The sequence below is a fragment of the Dermacentor albipictus genome, chromosome 4, assembly GCF_038994185.2.
Source record: "Dermacentor albipictus isolate Rhodes 1998 colony chromosome 4, USDA_Dalb.pri_finalv2, whole genome shotgun sequence".
NCBI lineage: Eukaryota > Metazoa > Arthropoda > Arachnida > Ixodida > Ixodidae > Dermacentor > Dermacentor albipictus.
The window spans coordinates 48,527,952-48,550,986 of record NC_091824.1 but is presented as its reverse complement, the minus strand read 5'-3'; the positions used below and the strand labels follow the sequence as shown (position 1 = coordinate 48,550,986).

The window sequence follows — 23,035 nt, the reverse complement described above, 5'->3', positions numbered from 1 at the left end:
CCTGCTGTTCATCTGTGGAGAGTGAGAAGCACCTTATGTGGTAGGCAAAGAAGGCTTCGCTATAAATTAAAAATGGCACCAGTATACCACTGCGAGAGAAAAATTGCACTTTGTAAGAAATAAAGCACACCTCAAATGAAAAAAGAGGAAGTGTCTATTTAAAGGAACACTAAAAATAAATGCTAAGATAAGCTAAAGTGATAAGAGTAGTGCTCAAGAGCATCTGAAGTGCCAAAATTATTGCGAACAGAGCTTAGTAATCTAGAAATTGAGGTAAATGCAGTACACAAATAGAGGCTCTCCCGGGCACTCCTCATTTTATATCTGTCACTAGCACTACACTACTCGTAATAAAAAAATTATTGCATTGCATTACAAGATGAAAAAAAAAGAAGAAAAAAAAGAAACCCTTCACTGACATTACCTTTGACAACGGCATGAGCAGTCGAAAGGTTTCGTTTTCTCCACTCTGTGCCACCCCCTCTTTTGTGTTTAAGTCGTCTCCTGAAAAGGTGGTGGTCCCGGGTTCGAGTCCCGGACCAGGACGAATTTTCCTTCAACTCTGAGGCTTTTCTTTCGAGCAACCCGTATGGGTTTCCTCTGTAGCAACTGCTACGAACAGGTGGATGTCCGATTTTCCCTTTATTAGTTACTTCTCTCCACCTTGCGGGTTTCCACAGAACCACTACGTCAAACACTTGCCTTTGCTTCGTGTTGTTGACAAATTCGACTTCGCCCTGCCATCTGCTAGCCGCCTGGTTAGCTCAGATGGTAGAGCGGCTGCCCCGGAAAGGCGGTGGTCCCGGGTTCGTTTCCCGGACCAGGACGAATTTTTCTTCAACTCTGAGGTTTTTCTTTCAAGGGACCCGTATGGGTTTCCTTTGTAGCAATTGCTACGAACGGGTGGATGTCTGATTTTCCCTTTACTACGTAATTAAGTAGTTTTGCTATCGTGTAGAGCTGCACTGGTTTTGCTGGCTCGTTAATCTCGTACAGACTGCAAGTAGCTGAGAGTGCCATGTCCATGTGACGTCGCGGGATTCCCGAGCGGTTCACGCCACTTGACCAAGAGCAGCTGCAGCGCCAAATCCAACGCTCTTGTCTTGGATTGGTTTTTCCATGGCCACATGTTTGAGTTTTTTTAGTTCTGCGAGTGTAGTGGTTGTTTTGTCTGCTTTGTCGTCGCTTTCCATTGTATTCCGCACACTGTCTTGCCTCAAGGAGTGTTAAAAAATTGATGCGCAAGCATGCAGAAGTGGTTTCACCCACGGACTTTTTGTGCTTGCAATAAACAATGCCGCCTGCACCTGCATATCTCTTTAATGCTTCTTTTCTTTAGCTCTTTCTTTAAGCTTTTGCATCTTTCTGAAATGTTTTTTTTTCCTGGAGCATTTCGTTCCCCTTTTTATTTGACATTTTATTTATATGTTTTATTTCCCCCACCACTTTGCAATTGTGTTACTCGCTGTATCCTTCGGTATTTCAACTAAATTTTGAAGGAGTGCTGGCATGACATTTTTTCTGTTCCCAAAGAGACGACCCCCCCCTCCCCCCCCCATCATCGCACTATGCAGCCCAAAGACAAGTGGAGTGCCGACACATTTTCTGACGCCTTTGAGGGCAAGTACCTTGAAGATGATGTTAGCCTCAGGATTCCTACTATGTGGGCATGTCTGAAGCACTAACCAACTTCAATTCTGCAGTTTCAACAAGCGCCCTAGTGTAATCAGAAATGTGATTATCAACTTTTAGTTGAATTACTCAGTGGTTATGATTTTGCTGATGCCTGAAACCGATAGTAATGCATGGGCAAAAAGAGGCATTATCTACGCTACACTGTCCTTAGAAAAATTCTGCTTCTTCCCATTTGAAGCTTATGATAAGTCTACCAGACATGGGCAGGGAACACATTCTGTAGCGATCCCTTTCGTTATCCGTGGCTTTTCTTTGTTTGTCATTGGCTCGCACAACATCAAAGCCTTGCTACAGCCAGGAACGACTGCTTGTCAGTACAGCTGGTAAAAAATGAATAGAATAGAAAGAAAGGAATCCTTACAATACAGGGCCACAGTCTTCACATTCTCAGCACATGCACACGTCGCCCCATCAAGGCTTCCTAGCCCAACAATGCATCACATTTATGAAAAAAAAAAAAAAAACCAAGAAAACTGTCGCACGTTCATTGTGGTGTTGCTTTTTCAGGACTACAGAGGTTATTACAGACATTACCATAAACTCTCACATGACCACAAGCTCTCAAGCTCTAGTTCACCTCATCTCTTAGCACAAACAATGTGCAAAGCCCTTTCAGTTTAATAAAAGCATTGCCTGTAGACAGACAGCATGTCATTACATGTGGACAAAGGACCCTTTCCCAAAAACAAGAAATAGGTGATCTTTTGAGGATGAGGCTCCATATGGAAATGGCCGCGAGTTGACTCTTCACCTTTTTGACATTGATGCTGCAGCTGTGGGGCTTGCTGTTAAGGCTCTCTTATTCATCTTTTTTCCCTTTTGGTTAGGTACAGTTTGACATTTATGACGCACAGCATGGATTGATTTCTCTTGGACAGCAAATGTAACTTGGAAAAGCTTGACACTTTCACTAAACTGCATGTCGTCCTCTGAAACAAAACCTGCGATTTGGATTTTGCTGTGTCTGCTATTGTCATTGCGTATGCACCTGCTACATGAGCTTCAGCCAGTTGCGACATTACTCATTGTACCTGTACTCAACGTTGCAAGGAAGGACATCACACTACGGAGGATGATCACATACTTCCTCGAACAAGTGGACATTTCTCTTCACGCCCTGGTCTGCCTGGGTGAAATCAACTTAAAGAAACTTCACTCTCAGTCAAAGCTGTCACTGACTCTAGTGGATTACAATTTTTCTATACCACAAATGGCGCAGAGGTCAGCGTTGTTATGCCAGTGGTCAAAAGTGACCCGCCATGCTAATGATTGGGCAATTACAAAAAGCTCCCTTGATGGCCAGCCCAGACAAAGTTTTAAAAGGAAACCATTTGACCTCTCTTGGTGCTCTGCAGCTGACTCCTCCAAAATGTTGTTCAGTTGGCTACAAAAGTTTACAGGACATCGGATTTGTGAAAAAACTGAATTTCTGCAAAGCCTGGCCACACAGCTTGGAATTGAAAGTTACAGTGTGCAGTAGCATTTGCTACCTGCGCAGCAATCCATTAAATATTATGTTCCATGACTTAAAAGAGCAGAAATTCACACTTGCATACCTGTCATCTGTGCAAAGTAACTTTTGTAAGAACCCTGCTGACACAATAAAGGGAAACATGATGCATTCTTACTGACATTTTTTAAAGTTGGCTTTGAATGCACATATTTTATGAGATACGCACATTACTATCAACGATTTGCCTTAGAAGCAGCAAACAAGCAGCGGAAAACTTGGAACAACAGAGACTGATAAGCAACACATAGTTTTTAGACCGCAGTGACATTTTCGGCAATTCTGCTGTGGCCGATTTCGCCTGCTTCAAGCAAGTACCCCTCTGGCATATGGCATCTTGTGCTAGCACAAGAGGGTGACACAGGTGCTATCACAATTTCTTTTATGTATGCATTTTCTGCAATCTTGCGCTGCCCCATCTTTCCTCAACACATCTAAGAACGTTTTCATGACCAAAACATTTCGTAAAAGTTGATGCAACATTCTTAAAATTGGATAACCAGCCCAACTTCATATATGTTACAGGAAATTTATGAGTTGGCAGGTGTGCATTGGTCACGGAATTTGTGCCCTGTAAACTTTTGTGGCCAGCTGTACATTGAACAATTTGTCTTCTGCTCTTACTTGGATGTCCTCATCCCTATGCCTGGCTACCGATTGTTCTTTGCCTGATTGAGGTGTCAATCCCTACATCAACAAACTTTGCGCTTACCTGACAGAGGTATGGAGACAATGGCGTGTTGGTGATGTTGTCCTTCTGGCAGGCCTCCAACCAGGGAGACAGGTGCTTCTCATTAACCTGCTCCACGGTCGATTCCATGTCGGCCTGCACACGGTGAGAGACGAGGGGAAGCGAAAGAAAGGACAAGTCACACATTTACCAAAATAATTGGCAGTCGCGCCCAAAGGCGAGGCGTTGAAAGCAATGACAAAGTTTAGCGTTGCACTGAAGGCGTCTCGGAAAGCTGGCGTGATCCGGAGCACTGCCAGCAGCATCGCAGGCTTCGCATTGTGTTGTTGCACAAGATGAGATTGAAGAGAAACAGTCGGCATTTGACAGCACCCAATGAAAGAACTGCATAGATCCAACTCGACGTTCACTGTCTGTTCCGCTCAGACCATTGTTGCACCATGGTGTTGTCTGCACACAGCTGCTGACCAGGAACCCTAATGTGCGTATGCAGAACACCCACACCAGCAGTGAAAGCCAGAATGCTGCCCTGGCTTCAGCAGAGTTGATTGAGCAGGGCATAATGGTGTTCACACTTGTCTTTGTTGTTTTTGCTAGCCAAACACACTGCGCGACCCTGGACAATCTAGAACTCTATGCATGGACCACACATGCGCACCAATAACTAGACAACGTGATGCCACTAATGTGCCTGCAGCATCCATATAATTACCATCACAATAAAAACGGGTTGTTGAAAACGGGCATCAGATAACTGGCGCTGTAAATTTTAGAGATCTGATTTATAGTGGCAGCGTATTTTATCGCCTATGTTGCGTGCAGGTTACGTTTCATCCTGACCATGTTTTCTTATGCCAATTTTTCATCCATATCATTCTTTTTCAAATACATAGTATATACTAGAGTGCGCCCGTGCTGAATGGAATCCACACTTGTCCAATCTGATCTGCACACTGGAATGTGTTCATGACCAATTCGCGTCGCAAGATTATTCCTTTAGCAGTAGTGTGCTGTTCATTTAACTGCCCTTTGCAGAGGAGGGGTGTCAATTTTAGAAAAGTGCTACGTTGTAGGTATGGTTAAATGATGGACTTGAATGAGAACAGTAATGTCTACTACCTTCCTATATCCAATTATCTACATTAACTCTTTCATTACCGCGAGAAAATGGTACATTTTTATGATCTCGAGAAAATATTATTTACCACTACAAATAATATTCCAGCACACTTTGCAGCATAGCATATTGTGCAATGAAATGCTCTTTCCAAAAACATACATTGCCAAAGAAAAAAAAAAATGAGACAAAAATTCTAGAAAGCACCATTTTTGCTGCCAGTTGATAAAAACAACAATAAAAAGCATATCTACAAAAATATTAATATCAAAGAAAATTCAGAATATACATTTTAAAGATAAATAACCCAGGAATAGTGTCTGAAAAAAAAAAAAAGAAGCTAAGACCAGTTCATCGCTCATGCCATGTGGTGAAGCAGTTTCTGGATTCTGTGAAGATAGGTGCCCTACACAATTTTCCACAAAACGTATGGTTTTTGTTCAACTTTGCGGTTCTCGTAAAACGTATGGTTTTTGTTCAACTTTGCGGTTCTCGTAACACATTTTGCAGTTCCACCTTTTCGGCATCTTCTGAGGATGATCAGATGAGAAATCTAAGGAATGCACTTCACGAGTTCATCTAGAGTCATGCACCTCTTCCAGGATCGACCACTTTCAGCATAGCTGGGCAACTACAAGATCATGTATCCAAGCATATCTGTTTGCATTTTTGCCCATTGTCTTTCTTTATCACCTCTGCAGAGAAAAACAGTAGAAACAAATAGCACGTCGTTGTAAACTCTCTTGCGTTGATCCGTAGTGCTGGGCCGAGATGTGCTATAGGCGGCCTTCTTGGCGCGAACGGAAGTTTCTTTGCTACCGATAGCAGCACATCATAACCAAGCGAAGTATGCGCCCTGAAGACAATCAGTAGAGCTCTGAGGTCATGAAAAAAGATAGGCAGATAAGCGCTCACAAGGAAGGAGATCGCTCAAGGCAGTAAACTTGCCAGTGAACAGCTGCGGATATCCCATGCTAGCTCAAAACATCGTTGCCGTCAGAGCTTGCATCTGCTTTAGTGTCATCTCTGGAATCATAATCCGAATCCTCACCACTAAATTCAAGTGCGGGTGCAGCATAGTTTTGAGCAGGACGCTTTTCTTGCAACACAGCTGCGTGGGACGATGCCATGGGAGCGACTTTTGATAACTGCACAGTGACACCGGCTGCGCCCTTTGCTGGGATTTTACAAGAGAAGCATTACCAAAACTTTTCGAAACTGGTTGCCAAAGCCGGATCCATGTGTTGGACATACACTTTAGTGGAATAAAACGACTCAGACTTCAAATGAAAGCTCACTAGTGAACAGACGGCGTCATTTTCGGTTAATTATCGCCGCTCAGCACTGTTGGATGGCAAAGCTGGCGATATCATTTAATTTGTGATGTGCTGGGAGTCATTTGATTACAAAATTTTGATGCTAGTGCGGCGAAATCGTGAGCGGCATGCTTTTTTCTCGAGCGCGTGGCAGAAGGTGACAGCCACACCTCCTTTTGCTACAACATACGCACATTAGTTTGCAAAAACGTCTGTCAAAAATCACAACATTGCCGGATAGTGAAAATTTAAACTGATTCTGAAAGTGCAGTGCCTGTGCTAGTTACTGGATGGCCTTGTATGTACAGTTGAACCCACATATAACGATACCAGTTTTAACAATATATCGGTTATAACAATGAGAAGATGATGCACTGTCGACTTTTTGCATGTTTTCCATGGTGAAATAACCTGGTTACTTCAGTACCCTGATGCCACATTATCAGTTATAACGATGAAGTCTGGCTGCTGGGTGTCCAAGCCGAAAGGTAGTGAAATGCAAAATCCTTGAAAAGAAAAAAAAAAAAATTCAAGCCGCTCCACGATGGGCTACTGTTCCAACAGCCGCCGCGCGGTCATTTTCCAGCCATCTCTGTGCGGCTCTTTCCTGTCGCCCTGCCACCCCTCCGAACACGAATGGGCTGCACCCATTACTCTCCGCCGCCCCACCTTACAAAACACAAATGGACCGTGCCAACTGCGCCACAAGCAGATTGTATACAGATTGCTCACATGTTGCTTGCTGGCTCCTCATTCAGTGAAATTCTGCGAACAGCTTACTTGCCCGTGTTTGTTTTTGCTGATTGTGTCGAAGACGTTCCTGGCCACGTGATTTCTCAACTTCGCTTGACTCGCTGCCGAAAAGGAAGATGGCGGATCCGCCTGCTGATCATCGGCAATGCACGATGTTGCCGGTGCAAAGGAAGCTCACGGCTATAGATTCGCAAGTGCTAAGCGATGAGACGATCATCGTGAACGTGCTTTCATCGGATAGCGACGGCGACGACGGCAGCGATGACGCAGTAGGGAAGGCTGCCTCACGCCGCCCCACCTCCCAAAACCCAAATGGACTGCGCCAACTGTGCCGAAAGCAGACATATGGGTAGCTGCCGCTTTGTCAGGCATTTATTTGCCTTTTCGCCAGTGTCCACGGAAAATCTGTACATGACTGTCCGAAATAAAACAAATTTCAAACTTAGAACATTGTCCTCACACGAGGACCGGCATGATTCAGTCCCTCCAGGGCTTCGTTATCACGAGGAACCTTCCGCTACACTATGTGGAGTGCTTGGATGTCTTGGAGAAGCATGTTGGCAAGCTTCGCGTAAAGCATGCATGGCTGACGGACATAGGCTTTTCTCGTGCAAGCCAGTGAGATGTACGTGGCGAGATGCTTGTGGCGATCTCTCCTCAGCGTTTCTTCTGGATTTCTCAAGCTTACAGGCTACCATGGCAGCCTTCTTGCAATATTTAAAAGGCCCCTTTTGGGGCCACCAATGCGATGCCTCAGCGGTGCTCGCATATCGCTTGCCACCCGTGACACCACTTTGCAGATGTTATAGCAGTGCCATTCTTTAATGCTGACAGCCGCGGCTTGTTATACGTGATCGGAGCACCCAGGAAGCAGATAAATGAGTGAACACAATCAGCAGCCGAGCAAAGGAAGGTGGTGGGGCCTCCCTGCCTATATAGTTTTCTCATATCAGCTCTGCCATCCCCTCATTTTAATTTTTTCATGAAACCCAGTTACAACAATTATCGGTTATAAAAATGGAATTTTCGTGGCACTTATTATTTTTATAAGTGGGTTCGACTGCATAAGAAATGGCTCCAATAAGTCGGAATTGGTGATCTAAAGCATCGTTCACCGGTGGTCGATTTGAATAGTCGTAACGAAAGAGTTCATGGGAACAGACTTGTTGCAGATATCCAAGTGGTATAGATCACAATTATGTCATATCAGCTGGATTACACTACTTACAAGAAGGTGGGCACAACTCGCAATACAAATTATATGGAGTGATGTTACCTTATTAACAAAATTTCACTAACTAACATTGCAATTTAACACCTTTGAACAAAAGTCCCAATTTTGAAATTGAAGCCAAGCCGCAATGAAGTAATATATAATTAACAGATATCCTGTGCTTGGCTACAGTTTTGAGGGTAATTCCATAAGTGTTTGGCCTGATGCACATTTAATGGAGATAGAAATCAAACAACTGTGTCACTTTTCAATATGATCTCCCTACACTTCGATACATTTTTCACACCTCTGAACTAACATTTTTATGCCCTTCAAAAAATAGTTTGGACTTTTGTCTCAAGAATGTCCACGGATGGCACTCTTCACTTCATCATCAGCAGCAACTTTTTTGCCTCGAAGATCTTTCTTCAGCTTTGAGAAGAGGTAGTAGTCACTGGGCGCCAGGTGTGGGCTTTAGGGCGGGTGATCGATTTCTTCGAAGCCACAGTCCTTCACTGCAGCCTTTGCAACACTCGCCGTGTGAAGTGGAGCGTTGTCGTGAAGCAGGTGGACGCCATGATGGAAAATCCCTCACCTCGTTGTTTATTGCATCATGCAGTGTGTTTAGAAGCGGCACATAATACTGTGCGTTCATGGTGGTATTTCTTTCCTTAGAGTTGACTGAGATAATCGCACGGCAATCCCAAAAGATTGTTGCTATGATCTTCTTGGCCGACTGAGTCACCTTGGCTTTTGTTGCTGGCGCTTCTACTGGTTTTCGCCACTCCATCGATTCTCTTTTGAAAAGAGGATCGTAGTAAAGGGCCATGGTTTCATCCCCAGTGACAAAAGACTCCAGCACTTCTCTCTGATTTCCACAGCAAAGCTCTAAAACTTGAGAGAACAGGTCACACAATGCCCCTTCTGCACAGAAGAACGGACTCGGGGCTCCCATCTTGTACTAAGAAGGAGAAGCTTCTGCGTACACACCATCCAAACATTGTTTCATAACACTTGCAGAAATCCCTTCTTTGGTGAAGCCCGACACTTGATTTTTAGCATTATCGCCACTTATTGTGCCTCGTGTTTGTCAGGCAAGTGTGTGGTACTGACGAACACGTGTCGAGTTGAAACTCATACGCTGGCCTCTTAAGAGATGGCGCTGCATGTCTGAAGCGGGCGTTTTGAAATCGCTGTAAGTTTTAGACGTCAGGCTGGAAACTTATGGAATTACCCTCGTACATCTTCAAAATATGTGGCAAAACACATTGATATTAACACTTATCAGCACTGTGAAAAATGGGGCGCTGACAAGTGTAAAAGGAGCACTGACACGAAAATTTTGTCTTGCTCTTTTTACTTCTGTAGGTAGCCGTAGACTTCATGATTAAGATATAAAACCACAATTTCTGGAAAGTGGCACAAATAATTGCAGCACCTTTTATGTGACATGCTCAAAGCTTGTGCTAAGTGCAGCTTGGCTTGAGACATGATGTAGGAGACGATTCACTTCACCAAATCCAGAGGTCACGTGGGGTCGCACACAACTTAAGAGCATGCCATTTAGCCCAGTCGTAGTGTGTGCATACACATGGCTGGTGCCATGAGACTACTGCATCAGGTTTAATTCATGACAATAGTCTAGTGCTCCATGTCTGAAGCCATGCTGCATTTCGTGTGCAAGCATATTTAACTGGTAGTATTAAAAGGGAGCCATTACTCCCTGGCATAATTTACTGGGTTGACAGCTATCCAATAACTAAATAAAAGAAAGGAAAAGTTTCGTACCAGTACTTCTATAACTACAACATCAAAGCATTTCACCACAGATGTTGCAGATGTATTTTGTGAAACGAGTGGACAGCATAGGATGTCTGCTAAATGAATTTTACTTTATTACTATTATAATATTACTTATTACTGAATATTGCTTTATTATTATTACTTCACCTGAACATTACTTGAAAGGTCGATGACAACATCAAGGTTTCATGTTTCGGACATAGAGCTTGCAACTCTAAAACCTTCAACGGTGTTCTGCGCAGCATGTTGCACTATTCTGGAAGAGCTCAGCAATGAAAATCCATAGGGCTATTGATTGACATAGGACATATTGATGACATATGACTATTTCTTTACTATTTTCAGGACAGAGCAAACTACTTGCGATACCAAGTGCTTCACTGAATGACACGGACCGAAAAATGTGAAGCTTGAGTACGAACAGTATAAAACAAGCAGATTGTTCTTGCAAAGCTGGTAGAATAAAAATGCAGGCAGCTGTAGATTGCACAAATTTCTGTGACGCACTCGCATAAAAAAATGTGGCTTGATACTGAGTGACTGTTTGCACAAATGCGCATATTGCATCAACTTTACACCGATGGCAGTAAGATGTAGATGCCATTTTACTTGAGTGCAACATTAAATTAGGATTAAGAAAAAAACACACGCACCTTTGCAAGAAGTGAAGCAGCAGTTCCCCAGTAGCTGTGGCTTATTGAGAATTTTTCAGAAATGATCTCAGTCACTTTTCCTTGCGCTGAAAAAAAAAAAAAGATGATTTAAGTCACCCGTGGTGTAACCTATAGCTCACACATGAAGAGCACCCACGTGAAATTAAAAGTAAGCAGTGACAAAATAGAGCACACCACTCCAAGTAACTTAAGCCAAAGTAGAAGGGGGTTATAGTCTGCAATGTGCACTCAGATGTATTAAAAGAAACTCATGAGCACGTGGCCGAAGCCTAATTGAAGGTAGTATGCACCGTTGGTCAGTTATCACTAGACACAGGCATGCACATCTGCATTGCCTGCAAGGAGCGAGGGTGCTTTCCCTACAACAAGACTATTGCTTCCGTTTTCTTTTTCTTTTCTCATTTGCAAATGAGAGTCGTTCACTCAATTTCTTTTGCTTTCATTTTTGTGCTGAAGAATAAGGCACGGCCACTATCTGAAGCCCAGACCTCTCATCCTTACGACAATACCAAAGATGGCAGTCACATATCAACAAAAAGGCTTGCGATTTGCAGCGCATTGTCCCTTTCCGAAGCCCAGTTAACTACCTTATTTCTGTTGACAGACCTAAAAACCTAAGACCGCTTTCTTTCTAGTACTTCCCCATGTTATAAAGGAACACCTGAGGATTGGGGAAAAAATAAAAGAAGAAAGAAAGGAAAATTGACCATTATCAGTGCTATGACCCCCTGCAAAGGGGTGAGCAGTGAAACAGAGTGGCAGGCAGACTTTCCCACGTCACCCGATACAAGTTCGAGAGGGAAAAAACAACAACAACAACAACAACAACAAAAAAAAAACCCAAGAACAGAATCAGTACACCTTTAAAAGGACCCTGCAATAGTAATTCGACATGATAAGGAATGTCTGTCTTGTCACTTGACAGCAGTCTCACTATGTTCATGACAGCATTGTCAAGTGACAAGACAGGCTTTCTGAACTGCACTGAATATAGCTTGCGCAGTGAACCTGTGCTCAAAGACAAAGTTTGCATAGCATCCGCACAAACAAGCCAAATATTGCTTCCTATGCAGTGAGGCTATGATTTTGTCAAAAAAAAAGTTGCCTGCCTTTTGCTTTAGCCTCTCTAATTCCAGGCCCACTTCAATTTCTTGAGGCCTCCATGAATGGAAATCAAACCTGTGACGTCGTGCTTGGCAGCAAAATTTAATATAATAATGGGGTATCAAATCTCAAAGCAATCCACAAGTTATGAGAGGATGTCAAAGTGGAAAGCTCCAGATTATTTTTGGCCAGCTGGGGTTCTTCAATATGTAGCTTAATCTAAGTAACATTGTGTTGTTTATGGTCAAAACAAACTTTGTGCTTGACTGATTAAAGTACACAATCATTTCTTCGTTACATCCTCATAAGATTGCGGCCAGCCTAGCAGTGAATCGAAGCCACAACCTCCTGCTTGGAAGTTGAATGCCTGAACCACCGAGACGCTGTGGAGGTCAGAACAGAAGTCACTGGAACCTGGAAAGTACCGCAACTGTAGGGGGCCCCACAAACAACACTGCTGTTGTAACCACATTTGGTCCAATGCGTCAGTCAGGGATGGCAGCTCAGCTGTGTAGCTGTTAACATAAATTGCTGCAGCTTCACTTACCGTAATTTATATTAACACAAATCGACGCCTTTCTGTATCCTTGAAATAAACGATAGGCCACTGTATCTACGATGCATGTAAGAAGTTATACAGCTAAGTATAATTGCAAACTGAGAGCCCAATTACACGAAGCAAGATAGGCGCCAGGACGACCGCTCAAATTCTCATGCTCATACTCAACACCCTACCCGAAATGCCCAATAAGTTGCGTTCTGAACTAGTATAATCAGAGTATACTAAACTGCTGTAAATGTGTGTAATTAAGCAGCATTGCTCATGTTTTAGCCATCTATATGTCACCGACCGCCATGTAGAATGAAAATGAGTCAGAGTGCACACGACAGGCATTACCAAATCCCGACTGAGAGCTTACCACTGTAGTTGAAAAGTGTAGAATCATTGCATTCTACCGGTGTTAACATATGGGTAGAAACGTGGAGGTTAACAAAGAAGCTTGAGAACACTTTAAAGGGGTCCTGAGCCGCACCTTGGGCTTGGTGAAAAAACAGTCCACAGACAGCATAGCTGCTGTGAACATTTCAGCAAAGTCTTGCAGTCATGTGTGGAGCATGGAGTTTGCAAGCAAAGCACTAAGTCGCCGTTTTCTCAAATGCTCTTTTTTCTACAGAAGCCTGCTATTCACTCTTTTCTGGACTCTTTATTTCGTAATATAGCAGATTCTCATATGCAGCTGCTAGTGGTCAATAGCGGATGTAGCGGACAATAGAAGGGTGTTTAGATCAATGCACTTTTTCTTACCGTTACTGTGCATATTTATAGAAGCAGTTCAATAAAGAGGCTGAAGTAAGCAAAAATCTGCTTTCGAATTTCGATAATAGTTATGTAATCCTGGAAGAAGCAGACTACAGTTTGCTCATGCTCAGCCACAGTCGCCCGCACAGGAATTAAACTTTGGTCACCCTGCTTACCGGTGTTGTAGCCATAGGGCCTCGCTAATTTTGACTAGTTTTGAACATTCAACTAGCCTCGAACCATGCGAAACTTAAGGTCAGACTACACGCATCCTTGCCAGCGTGCACTCTCTTCTAGCCAATCCTGTTTAGACACCTTCGCAGAATTTCTTTAATATTGAGCTATTGATAGCGTTTCAACATGCGCAAGTTGGAAGTGACTACTATCTGTCGGTCAAACTGGAGCATATTAGCGCGAGAGCATACTCAAGCCATGTTGAGTACAAAGCAAACACTACACTTATATATTACAGTTGTGGCCTGCTATGTAGCGTAGACATCGCAGCCACTGCGGGATGCCGTGACAAGTCCGTTGGCTAAGTATGCTGTGGCTCGCTGAGGACAACTGCGTTTGGTGCGCCGTAGGCGCCAAAATCGGAAGTAGTGGCATATATGTAAACATCCAAAATCAAATTTGAACTGCGCACCACGGTGTTCGTCAGTAGGCAGAGCGTTGCGGACACACCCCACTCTGCCGTAGCCTTCACAGTGCAAGGCATTGAAAAAGGAGTGGAAGCATCGCGAACAGGATGTTTCTTTGCCAATAACTCTGCTTCTGCTAAATGCATTGAAGTACTTTTTGCGGCAAAGTATTTCTGAATTAACCTATTTTAACTTAAAATGCATTTCTCGATCTCGATAAAAAGTGATTCAGGGCCTCTTTACGGACTGCGCTAAGAGTGATGGGATGAAAAATATTGGGCATAACATTAAGAGAATGGAAGAGAGCAGATCAAAGAGCAAATGGGGATGGCCGATATTCTAGTTCAAGAAAAAAAAATACGTCCCGACTTGGGCGTCACCTACGGTTCCGGCTGGAGGAGTTCCCTGCGTGGTATCTCCAACAGCTTGAAACTCCACAGGACTTCAATAAAGTTCTTGACTGACTGACTCAGCAGGGCAGGCAATGTAATGGGTAGGGCAGATAACCGGTGGATCATTAGGGTTACAGAATGGGTGCCAAAGGAATGGAAGCGCAGTTGAGGACGGCAGAAAATTAGGCGAGATGATGAAATTAGGAAACTTGCAGGTGCACACTGGAATTAGCTACTGCAAGACGGGGGTAATTATAGATCGCTGGGAGAAGCCTTCATCTTGCAGTGGACACAGAAATAGGCTCACTACGATGATGGTAATGATTACCGACATGAATCTGGCACTCGCCGACAACACTGGCCTGGTCACTCGTAGCTACTCGGAAAGCACGAAGTGCCCATTCTCGCATTAGCCAGACTTAATGCAGTGAAGAATATTAAGTTGTCATAGTTGGCTCTGTGAAATTCATGCATGAAACTGTATCTTGCTTAGCAAGATGAGATATAAGTGAACATCGCTAAACTGAAATTCCGTGAGCCATGAAAACCGAATACTCGTGTCAAAAGGTATGCTAACTAGGGACTGAGCACTGCTATGCATTATTTCAAACAGTGGCTATCATTTTCCTTTACTACCATTATGATTCTCCCATTATGCTCTAATAGAGAATGCAGGATTCTGTAATATATTCCGTAATCAATACTCGTATTCTGTAATCAATAACTAGTGAGAAGTCCACTCACTTGTGTTCCCCTGGTCGACAACATTGTAGATATCTCCAGACTTCCCGTGGAGACATACATGCCAGATGGCACGGCACAGGTCTGACACATGCACCGTGTCCATCTTGAGATCCTTTGTCCACAAAAGCTGCAAAGCATACGAAAGACCTGTTAGGGCCACTAAGAGTGAAACAAAAGTGCGACAGCAGCACAACATAGCTGCTGCAGCTACATTTGTAAAAGCAGGTGACATGCTTAAAGCAATAAGCGATGATATGTCTTGATTAGAGGAAGAAGCACTTGCTACTTTAGAACCAGATGGCATGGACACCAAAGAAGATGAAACAATAAAGAATGACTGACGGACGCCCAGAGAACTGAGATGATCAACAATGGCTGAACAAAGGAAGCCTCAGTACAGAGCGATTGTTTTGACAAGACTTGTCTTTGTCAGGGTGGCATTTAGAAAAACACCCTTGTTGAAGCATTGAAACTAAGATAAAAAAGAATAAAAGAAAAGAGGAATTTATGCGCCAAAACCACGATCTGATTGTGAGGCACACCACAGTGAGGGACTCTAGATTAATTTTTGCAGGTTAGCAAACCGAAGGCTTTAACTCTGGTTAACCTCCCTGCCTTTCTCTCATTTGCATCTCTCTCTGGATTATTTTGATCACATGGGGTGTTTTAACGAGTGTGCACTTAAATATAAGTGCGAGAGTGTCTTTGCATGTTGATCCATCGGAATGGCTAGGGCCGAAGCCTGGTGTGACCTTGAGCTCAGCTGTCACTGCTATAGCCACCGAGTTGCCATGGAGATTTTGGCTCCAGACTTAGGCGTCCCTTGTTTGACTAGAGTTATACAGGTGTCACACGTATACGTCTGATTGCGATCAGGGCTGATCCGGATCGGATTTCTCGATTGCGATTAACTGCTACGCGGTCCAATGATTTGGACGGAGTTATTATTGTCTGCTGATCGTCAGCAACTCTCAGAACTGCATAATGTATTGGCTACAAATTCAGATTTGCAAAATATGGTTAAATTTCGACAATATTTCAATTTCATAGCTTATTATTTGCTGGTAAAAAGATTTATTATAATTTTTTTTATTGAGCTGCCTTCACTTTTTGTTTTCAGTGTTTTCAGAATACTGCGCTAGGGGACACAAACGTCAGCCTGCGATCACGATCAAGGGGTCTGATCGCAATTCTCAGATAGTGATCGCCCAAATCCGGATCCCGCAGAATCGCAATTGCAAATGACCATGTAGCAACACCCGATCCGAACCAGCCCCGATCGGGATCAGAAGTGTACATGTGACACCGGTATTAATAATTTCAATTTTTCCATCATCTTCCTTTGCTAAATACTATCCTATCCATTACGGCTATCGGTTCAAACAAGGTACATATAATTTGTTAGACGTTTAATTGTATGTCAATGAAAGCAATCAATCGATCCCTTTGTTGTGTTAAGAGAACTGAGAAACACACAAAGGATAATGCTCCCTGCAGCTTGTATATGTGCGTGTAGCCAATGTACAGCAAAATTTTAATGGTTTATTAGTAGAGGTCTGGGTTAGATAGAAACTTAACGTCCAACTGCAATGAAATCTTACTTAGGCTAAATTTGTAATAAACAAGTCGCATATATTACTGAAGCAATCTTGGCAAGGCTGTAGGGCTGGCAATTGTCTAACTTTGTTATTAGCTTGTAGAGTACCAGTGTCCGTGGAAACTAAACAGAGCTCAATCACTAACTTCCAACAGTAAATGTAATGGACATCATTTCTGAAAATAAAGTACACAACTTTGCTGCATCTTGCCGACTTCCACATGATAGTTTTGAAGGCAAGTTAAACTATAATGAACTTCTGATACAGCAAATACGGGGCATGTTATGCAATGAATTGTATTCGGGCTTAACTGTAAGAAGGCCTGTAATGCTGTCACCTGGAGTACAGAGCCTCACAAACGTGAAACTGACCAAAGAAGTCAAGTAAAACTGCAAGCAGAGTGAAAGGAGTGACTATGAACACAGTGTCTAGGAAGCATTTCTGAAAAAGCAGAATGTGTATGCTGCGTATATTTCTAGATAAACTAGGAACGTACACATCATGAACTCCTAGCAAAGCTCACCTAAAGTAACTGGTAAGTGATCATTACATGTGTTGAGATAACGGTGGAAATGAGACTGCTTTTTATTGATCGAATTGAGCACAACTTCACCCGCCTGAAAAGATGCTAATTTTAAGTTGGTACGCAGAACTAACAAGAAATTGCATAAAGCAATTTGATGCGCCAACTTAGGACTAGAGAATTTGCTGGTACAGACAATGCCCGAAAAAATGAATGCACGATTTTTACTGCCTCAAGGGCTCAAATCACCATAGGCACGTCCGAAATAGCTCTGGAGGCCTACCAGTTGACTTATTAGCCGTATTGGAGCTCTTCACATGGAAGGAGATGTTGGGTGCAGGCTTGTATAATTGAGGAATACATAATGTGTCCAGTGACAATTATCCTGTATAACTCTAGATATGCTTACTTTGCGTTTGCTTCAGCGCGTAACACTGCTGTATTGAGGCGAAGCTGACTTTTGGAAACCGGCATTACGTAACGCGTTGTGCTTTACGAGCTTCGAAGCCGCTGACGAGGATTACAAAGGGAGAGTCAACACTATTGCTGACAGCGGCAGATTCTTTCAATAATGAACACGGCACCGAACAGCAAGAAGCTTAGTAGCGAACATCGAGAAGCAGGCAGGCCTAGTGTTGCCTGCAAGTGGCTACGGCTGCCAGCGGATCTGCGTGCGAAAGAGCGCCTGTTGGAAGCAGCGAGATGATGAAAATGACGGTGGTGGTGGCTTTGCTAACGCCGTTTCGAACCTGCGGTAATGGCAAAAAGTCCTCAAAATCGAATGGCGAAGGGTTTTTGGGTCCGAAATTTCAGAATTTCTTATACAGCGACCCTATGGGATAAGTGACAGTGCCGCGAAGGTGTCCGAAAAATCGGGAGTCTGGAAAATCGGTCGTTATCTGTATTCAATTAAATACACGGTCGCGTCTTTAGGATGCATTTTTATTGGACGATAGTCAGCTTTTGGTCAAATGTTTTAGATTTGTGCAGTTGCTGTGGCATGCCCATTTGGAAGAACATCAACATATCAACAAAGTGAGTGAGTCGTCTAAAGGCAGTGCAGCTTAACAAAGTGCACTCATTAAATAAAGGCATCCTAAAAAATGCAGAAAACAACTTTACCTTCATCGTTTCCTTCAGGTGCTTGTAGACAGCACCTACTAGAATGCGCGGAACTAAAAGAAAACAAAAGATGATGAGGAAAAAACATGCTCAGTGTTTGAGAAAGGCCGTGACAACAAAAGCATGCACCAGGAAATTTTTTTTATCCCAGACAACTGCATTCCCCCAGAAAGAAGAAAACCCACGAAATGCACCAAGTAATGTTACCCTGTGGCAACAGCACACACAAGAAGAGGAATGGCACTGAGGACCAATATTCAAGGATGAAAAGCTGATTATAGGTAAGGGGAAAAACAAATGAGGAAAAGGTCCAGCAAGTATGAGCACCACCAATGCCAATTAAACTACAGCGACAAATAATTTCTATATTTTATATACATATATATACTTATACTCTTTTTCTGCGACAAACTCATAAGCAGGAACCATCCTCACCAATGCCATGCTTGTCGGCAACACCATAGACTATAGCGGGACGCAAAATCACGTAATTCAGGTCTTTCATCTCTCGCAGGTCTTCCTCCACGGCTAGCTTTAACTGAGCTGTAACCGTCCAAGGATCCAATGAAAAATGCTCTTGTGCTGGTTTCTAAATCAGGAAGGAGAAAAGAAAAATCACACAAAAAGAGCGTCAAAGGGGTGCTCTTTATTGTATACCCCCTTTTTTACGCAAAAATATTGTACTATACCCCCTTTTTTATGCTTTATCAGACAGATGTTGACCCTGTAACTACAGCAGCATGCCAGAATTCCTTGAATGCACGAAACATCAATTATATCTTTTTTTTTAATGTGACCATTTCAAATTCATGCCAGATGGAGAGCGGATTCTTGGCGTAGGATTTGTTTACGAGGAATATCTGCGTGCCATGAAAATAAGAGGCAGTGGTCGAAGACCCCTCGTGCACGCCTTGGCCAAGCCTGGCGCACTGCACAAACCATTCTTTCCTCCTTTTAGTCTATGCTTATCCACATTTCACATGGGACAGTAAGCTTGCTTCCCTGCTGTGACTTTTGTTAGAACTAGATAGCCTACACGACCACCATCAAATGTAGTGTTCATAGATAACGTGCAGCGCTCTTCCATCTCACACTGTCCTGTCATCTAAAGCTTTCGAAAATGCAATCCCAATGAGGCTTCAACTATTGCACCGACCCACACATCGGTGACCCGCGATACCGGTGGCTATCCGACAGAGCAAAAAAAGCGAGATTGAATGTTCGTGCCAGTTCTCCACTGACCTCGCCACGCCCAGTGCGCATGTGCGGCAGCCCCTGCTAGTGCCATAATGACAGTAATCCTCGCCACTTTGACACTGTACTTGCACCCAAGGCAAGGTTGAGGGGAATGCCAAGCACAATGCCATCATGGATTTTTTCCAATAAATTTCAGCAGAAGCTTGCGGATGAGAGATTCCTAAACATAACCCCCTACTGTAGAATCTTATCATTCTCATCTCTCTGCATTTTGACCCGAAAAGCTAAGCAGGTTTGTCACGATACAAACACAACATGCTACCGGCATGGGGCATGCTTTGCTGCAGTGGTGGTACACTGTACTAGTCGCCAAACTGGCTGATTATCACTGTAACATTATCACTGAGAGCTGGATGCGCTTGTAGTATCCCAAATTCTTGAGTGTTGTCGCGGATTTTAGAGAGAGGCATGTATATAATTAGATTGCATGCGTGATGTAAACAGTGGTGTACAATCCCAAACCCATGTGAGCACCGGTAATTGCTCTGGAATGCATGGCAACAAGTATAAAGAGCAGATGGATTTGGCCTGTGGGATTAGATTTGACGACTGACAACCGTGTTCTCCGCTATCACCACTTTGACTTGCTTTCCTTTTCGGGCACAAGCTCACCAAATAAAGAGTCAAGACTCTCTATTCATATATTCGGATAGCACGTCTGATTCTCTGCCCTGATTACACCACGACGATATCATTGTGCACAAGTTTCACCGACAAGCATAACAACTGCCCCTCAGGTAGATAGAACTCCCGGACTCTGGTGTTGGTGGGTGCTGGGGTGAATGTCTTGAAATGCACTGTCATCGTTCACCTGAAGGTGTGGGGACTGAGCAACAGACAATGTCATTGAGTGCTTGCTGTTGGTCCAACAGCAGATGCTGTCAAAATCCACGACCTCACGAGACTGCTGTTTATTGCATGTTTGTTGTAAGGGAAAAAAATGTGCCTTTTTCATTTTCCTTTGCTGCCCTCTGCCACACGGTGCTGGAAATATTTTGGAAGGCAGCTGGGGCGTTTGCTGGTCAGTTTGTGTGCCTGCGCCCATGTTGAATGTGCGTCGCTTGAATGTTTCGTGGATCACAATTATTAATGGCTCCTGTGGGGCAACATGTCGTTCACGGAAGTCATGTAGTACTCACCAGACACTGGGTGAACAGGCCTGAGTGCACTGTTGTGCTAACAATGCTGCCGATAAGTTCCGTCTACCGATGCTGCTCTCTTGGAGTTTGCGGCCACTGATTTCTGCGCTTGCAACTTGCTTTTATATTCCTTTTACACATTCTTTAGGCATTTTGCATATTCAAGAAGTCTTCGAGCGTAGCTTTCCGCGTCAAATTTACCAAAGAGGTCTGCATTTGTTTACACCAGCATCGACAGCCACAGATTGTTGTCAGCTTCAAATATTGAGGAAATGCCACATTGCTGATATGAAATAATCATAAAACGTAGCAAAACATACATATTTGGGCATGCAAGCCGCATTGTTCCGCCCTGAGAAGAGTCAATATGAGCATCCGAACCCCAAAACGGCAACTGTGATCCAGATACATATATTACGGGCTGTTATACTGATTCTTGCTTTTCTTTAACGTCATCAACCTTAATGTTTGCGCAATCAATAAAGTATTATTAGAGAAAACTGCTCGCATAAGTAGGTACTCATTTATAGGCCGCGTAGTTCTCCTGCACGAACATCGATGCCATCACTGCCACTGGTGGTAACCGAGCAAGTGGTTGTTTATGCTGCTGTACCAAATGCATCGTCTTTTTTTTCCAATTTGACAAACAGGTAAACGGTGCATCTTTGGAAATAAATGTGCCAGCATAACAACATGTGCAGACCCACAGACATAGACCTTAAGGAATGGTGATGTGCAGATGTTGGCACAGTGCTTTGTCGCCACTTATTAATGTGAAAGCACTACATATCCATGAGGCCGAAAATCCAGCGTGATCAAGTGATGGCACTAAAATCATCATCATCAGCAATGTCATCAGTGCCTTGTGCGTTGTCAGTAGTAATACAGAAGAGATTAAATGGTATAGAAACATCGAGCAGTTGTAATTATAGGTAATTAATGTAAATTAAGGTGAATTAGAGTGAAGCAAAGTGAATTAAAGTTAGAACAAGTTAGAGTAAGGTGACTTCAGGTGAAGTGAATGTAGGTGAACTAAAGTGGATTAATGTGGATTGCGGTTGGTACAAATTAGAGCAAGGTGGACTAAGGAGCGATGAAGTGCATAGATTAAGGTTGATACAAATTAGAGCGAGCTGGATTAAGGTAGAGTTGTGAAGGACACCTGACAACGTATGTTGTCACATATCAATGGACATAAGAATTAATTACACAAGTAAATTATTTTGCATTCAATTCATTTAAGGATACCAAAGTAGCTGTCAATTTTTGCATATCCGTGCTATGCAAGTGAAGAGTTGATCTCGAATTGCTAAGGTCAGGACCGAACTATAAAAGCAGTTTCCTTCGTTTTAACTGCTTATATTTAAGTTCAGGTCCACTGGTAGCGGGCGCACAAACTCGACGGCGTCAGGACTAACCTTCACTGAACAGGTTCAAGAATGGCTTAAACTTTACGTGCACATCTTGAGAGGGCTGAAGCTCGTGCATTTCAACTCTGAAGGCATGTTTCAACTCATTTTGAGCGTGATTAATAACATGTACAAACAAATGCACTGTGGCTATTGTGTTATTGGTGCCGTTGACAAGAAAGCCCATCCGTTGTGCCGTCATCAACCTGGTATGACAAGATGGTCTCGGTGACGTATTGTGCTCAAAAGTCGGCCAATTGTTGCCGCCAGCGTCTTGTCAGTCTCGTAGCGATCGACCCAATATTACCTCGCCCTAACCGAGCACGTTTAGCATGCGTTTAGCATGGCATGCTCTGCCACCACCAGCAAGTGAGGGCGGACGCTACAAGAAGACTTCGCCAGCAATGTGACGTTCTTGAAGAGCCGGCCAAGTGCAACACAGGGTTTTTTTGATAAATTTACCAGCCATCAATGAAGGGTGGCAACTACATGGTTCGTGGTGCAGTCCGGACGAAGCCCTAGCCTCTATGTTTTAAGGTGGAGTTGCAGTATGCTACACACGCTTTCAGCTCTGCGCTGACATAGAGCTACCAGTGGAGTTGCAATGCAGTAAGCAGCAAAAGTGTTTGCAGCAGTGCGAGTCTGTGCACCAAATTTTTTTTCTGGAGAAAGATTGAGCCATGCGGCTGTGTGTGCAATACTTCCACAACATTTTGCGACTAATCCACGAGGACAGGGCGCATGTGTGAAAAAGGCGGATTGTACACCTGACAGTAGCATGAATCTAGAATGGAAGCCCATATGCGAGTCTCGGAAAGCAAGCTACACAGTTGAGTTCGTCCTTGTCCAAGGGCACTGAACATGGGACTAATGCTTTTCTGAGGCAGTTGCTGCAACGTCTAAGCTAACAAGGATGCCCGCAAATAGCGAAGCAAGGCCAAATTAATTGACAACCCAAAGCACGGGGACACAGAATATAGGTAATAACTTCGGCAGAAATCTGCAAGCTAAAGAAGTTCCAAGAAAAAAAAAAG

General features: G+C 43.5%; 1 protein-coding gene across 1 annotated transcript in view; it reads right to left on the bottom strand.

Moving 5' to 3' along the window:
- Positions 1–23,035, bottom strand: part of LOC135915391 (uncharacterized) — a 50,166-nt gene that overhangs the window by 7,398 nt on the left and 19,733 nt on the right. The window contains exons 7-11 of the mRNA XM_065448427.2: positions 18,632–18,785; positions 18,197–18,249; positions 14,954–15,080; positions 10,752–10,837; positions 3,918–4,031 (exon numbers count right to left, since the gene is read on the bottom strand). Coding sequence (XP_065304499.2) covers positions 3,918–4,031; positions 10,752–10,837; positions 14,954–15,080; positions 18,197–18,249; positions 18,632–18,785 — 534 coding nt within the window. The remainder of the gene's footprint in view (positions 1–3,917; positions 4,032–10,751; positions 10,838–14,953; positions 15,081–18,196; positions 18,250–18,631; positions 18,786–23,035) is intronic.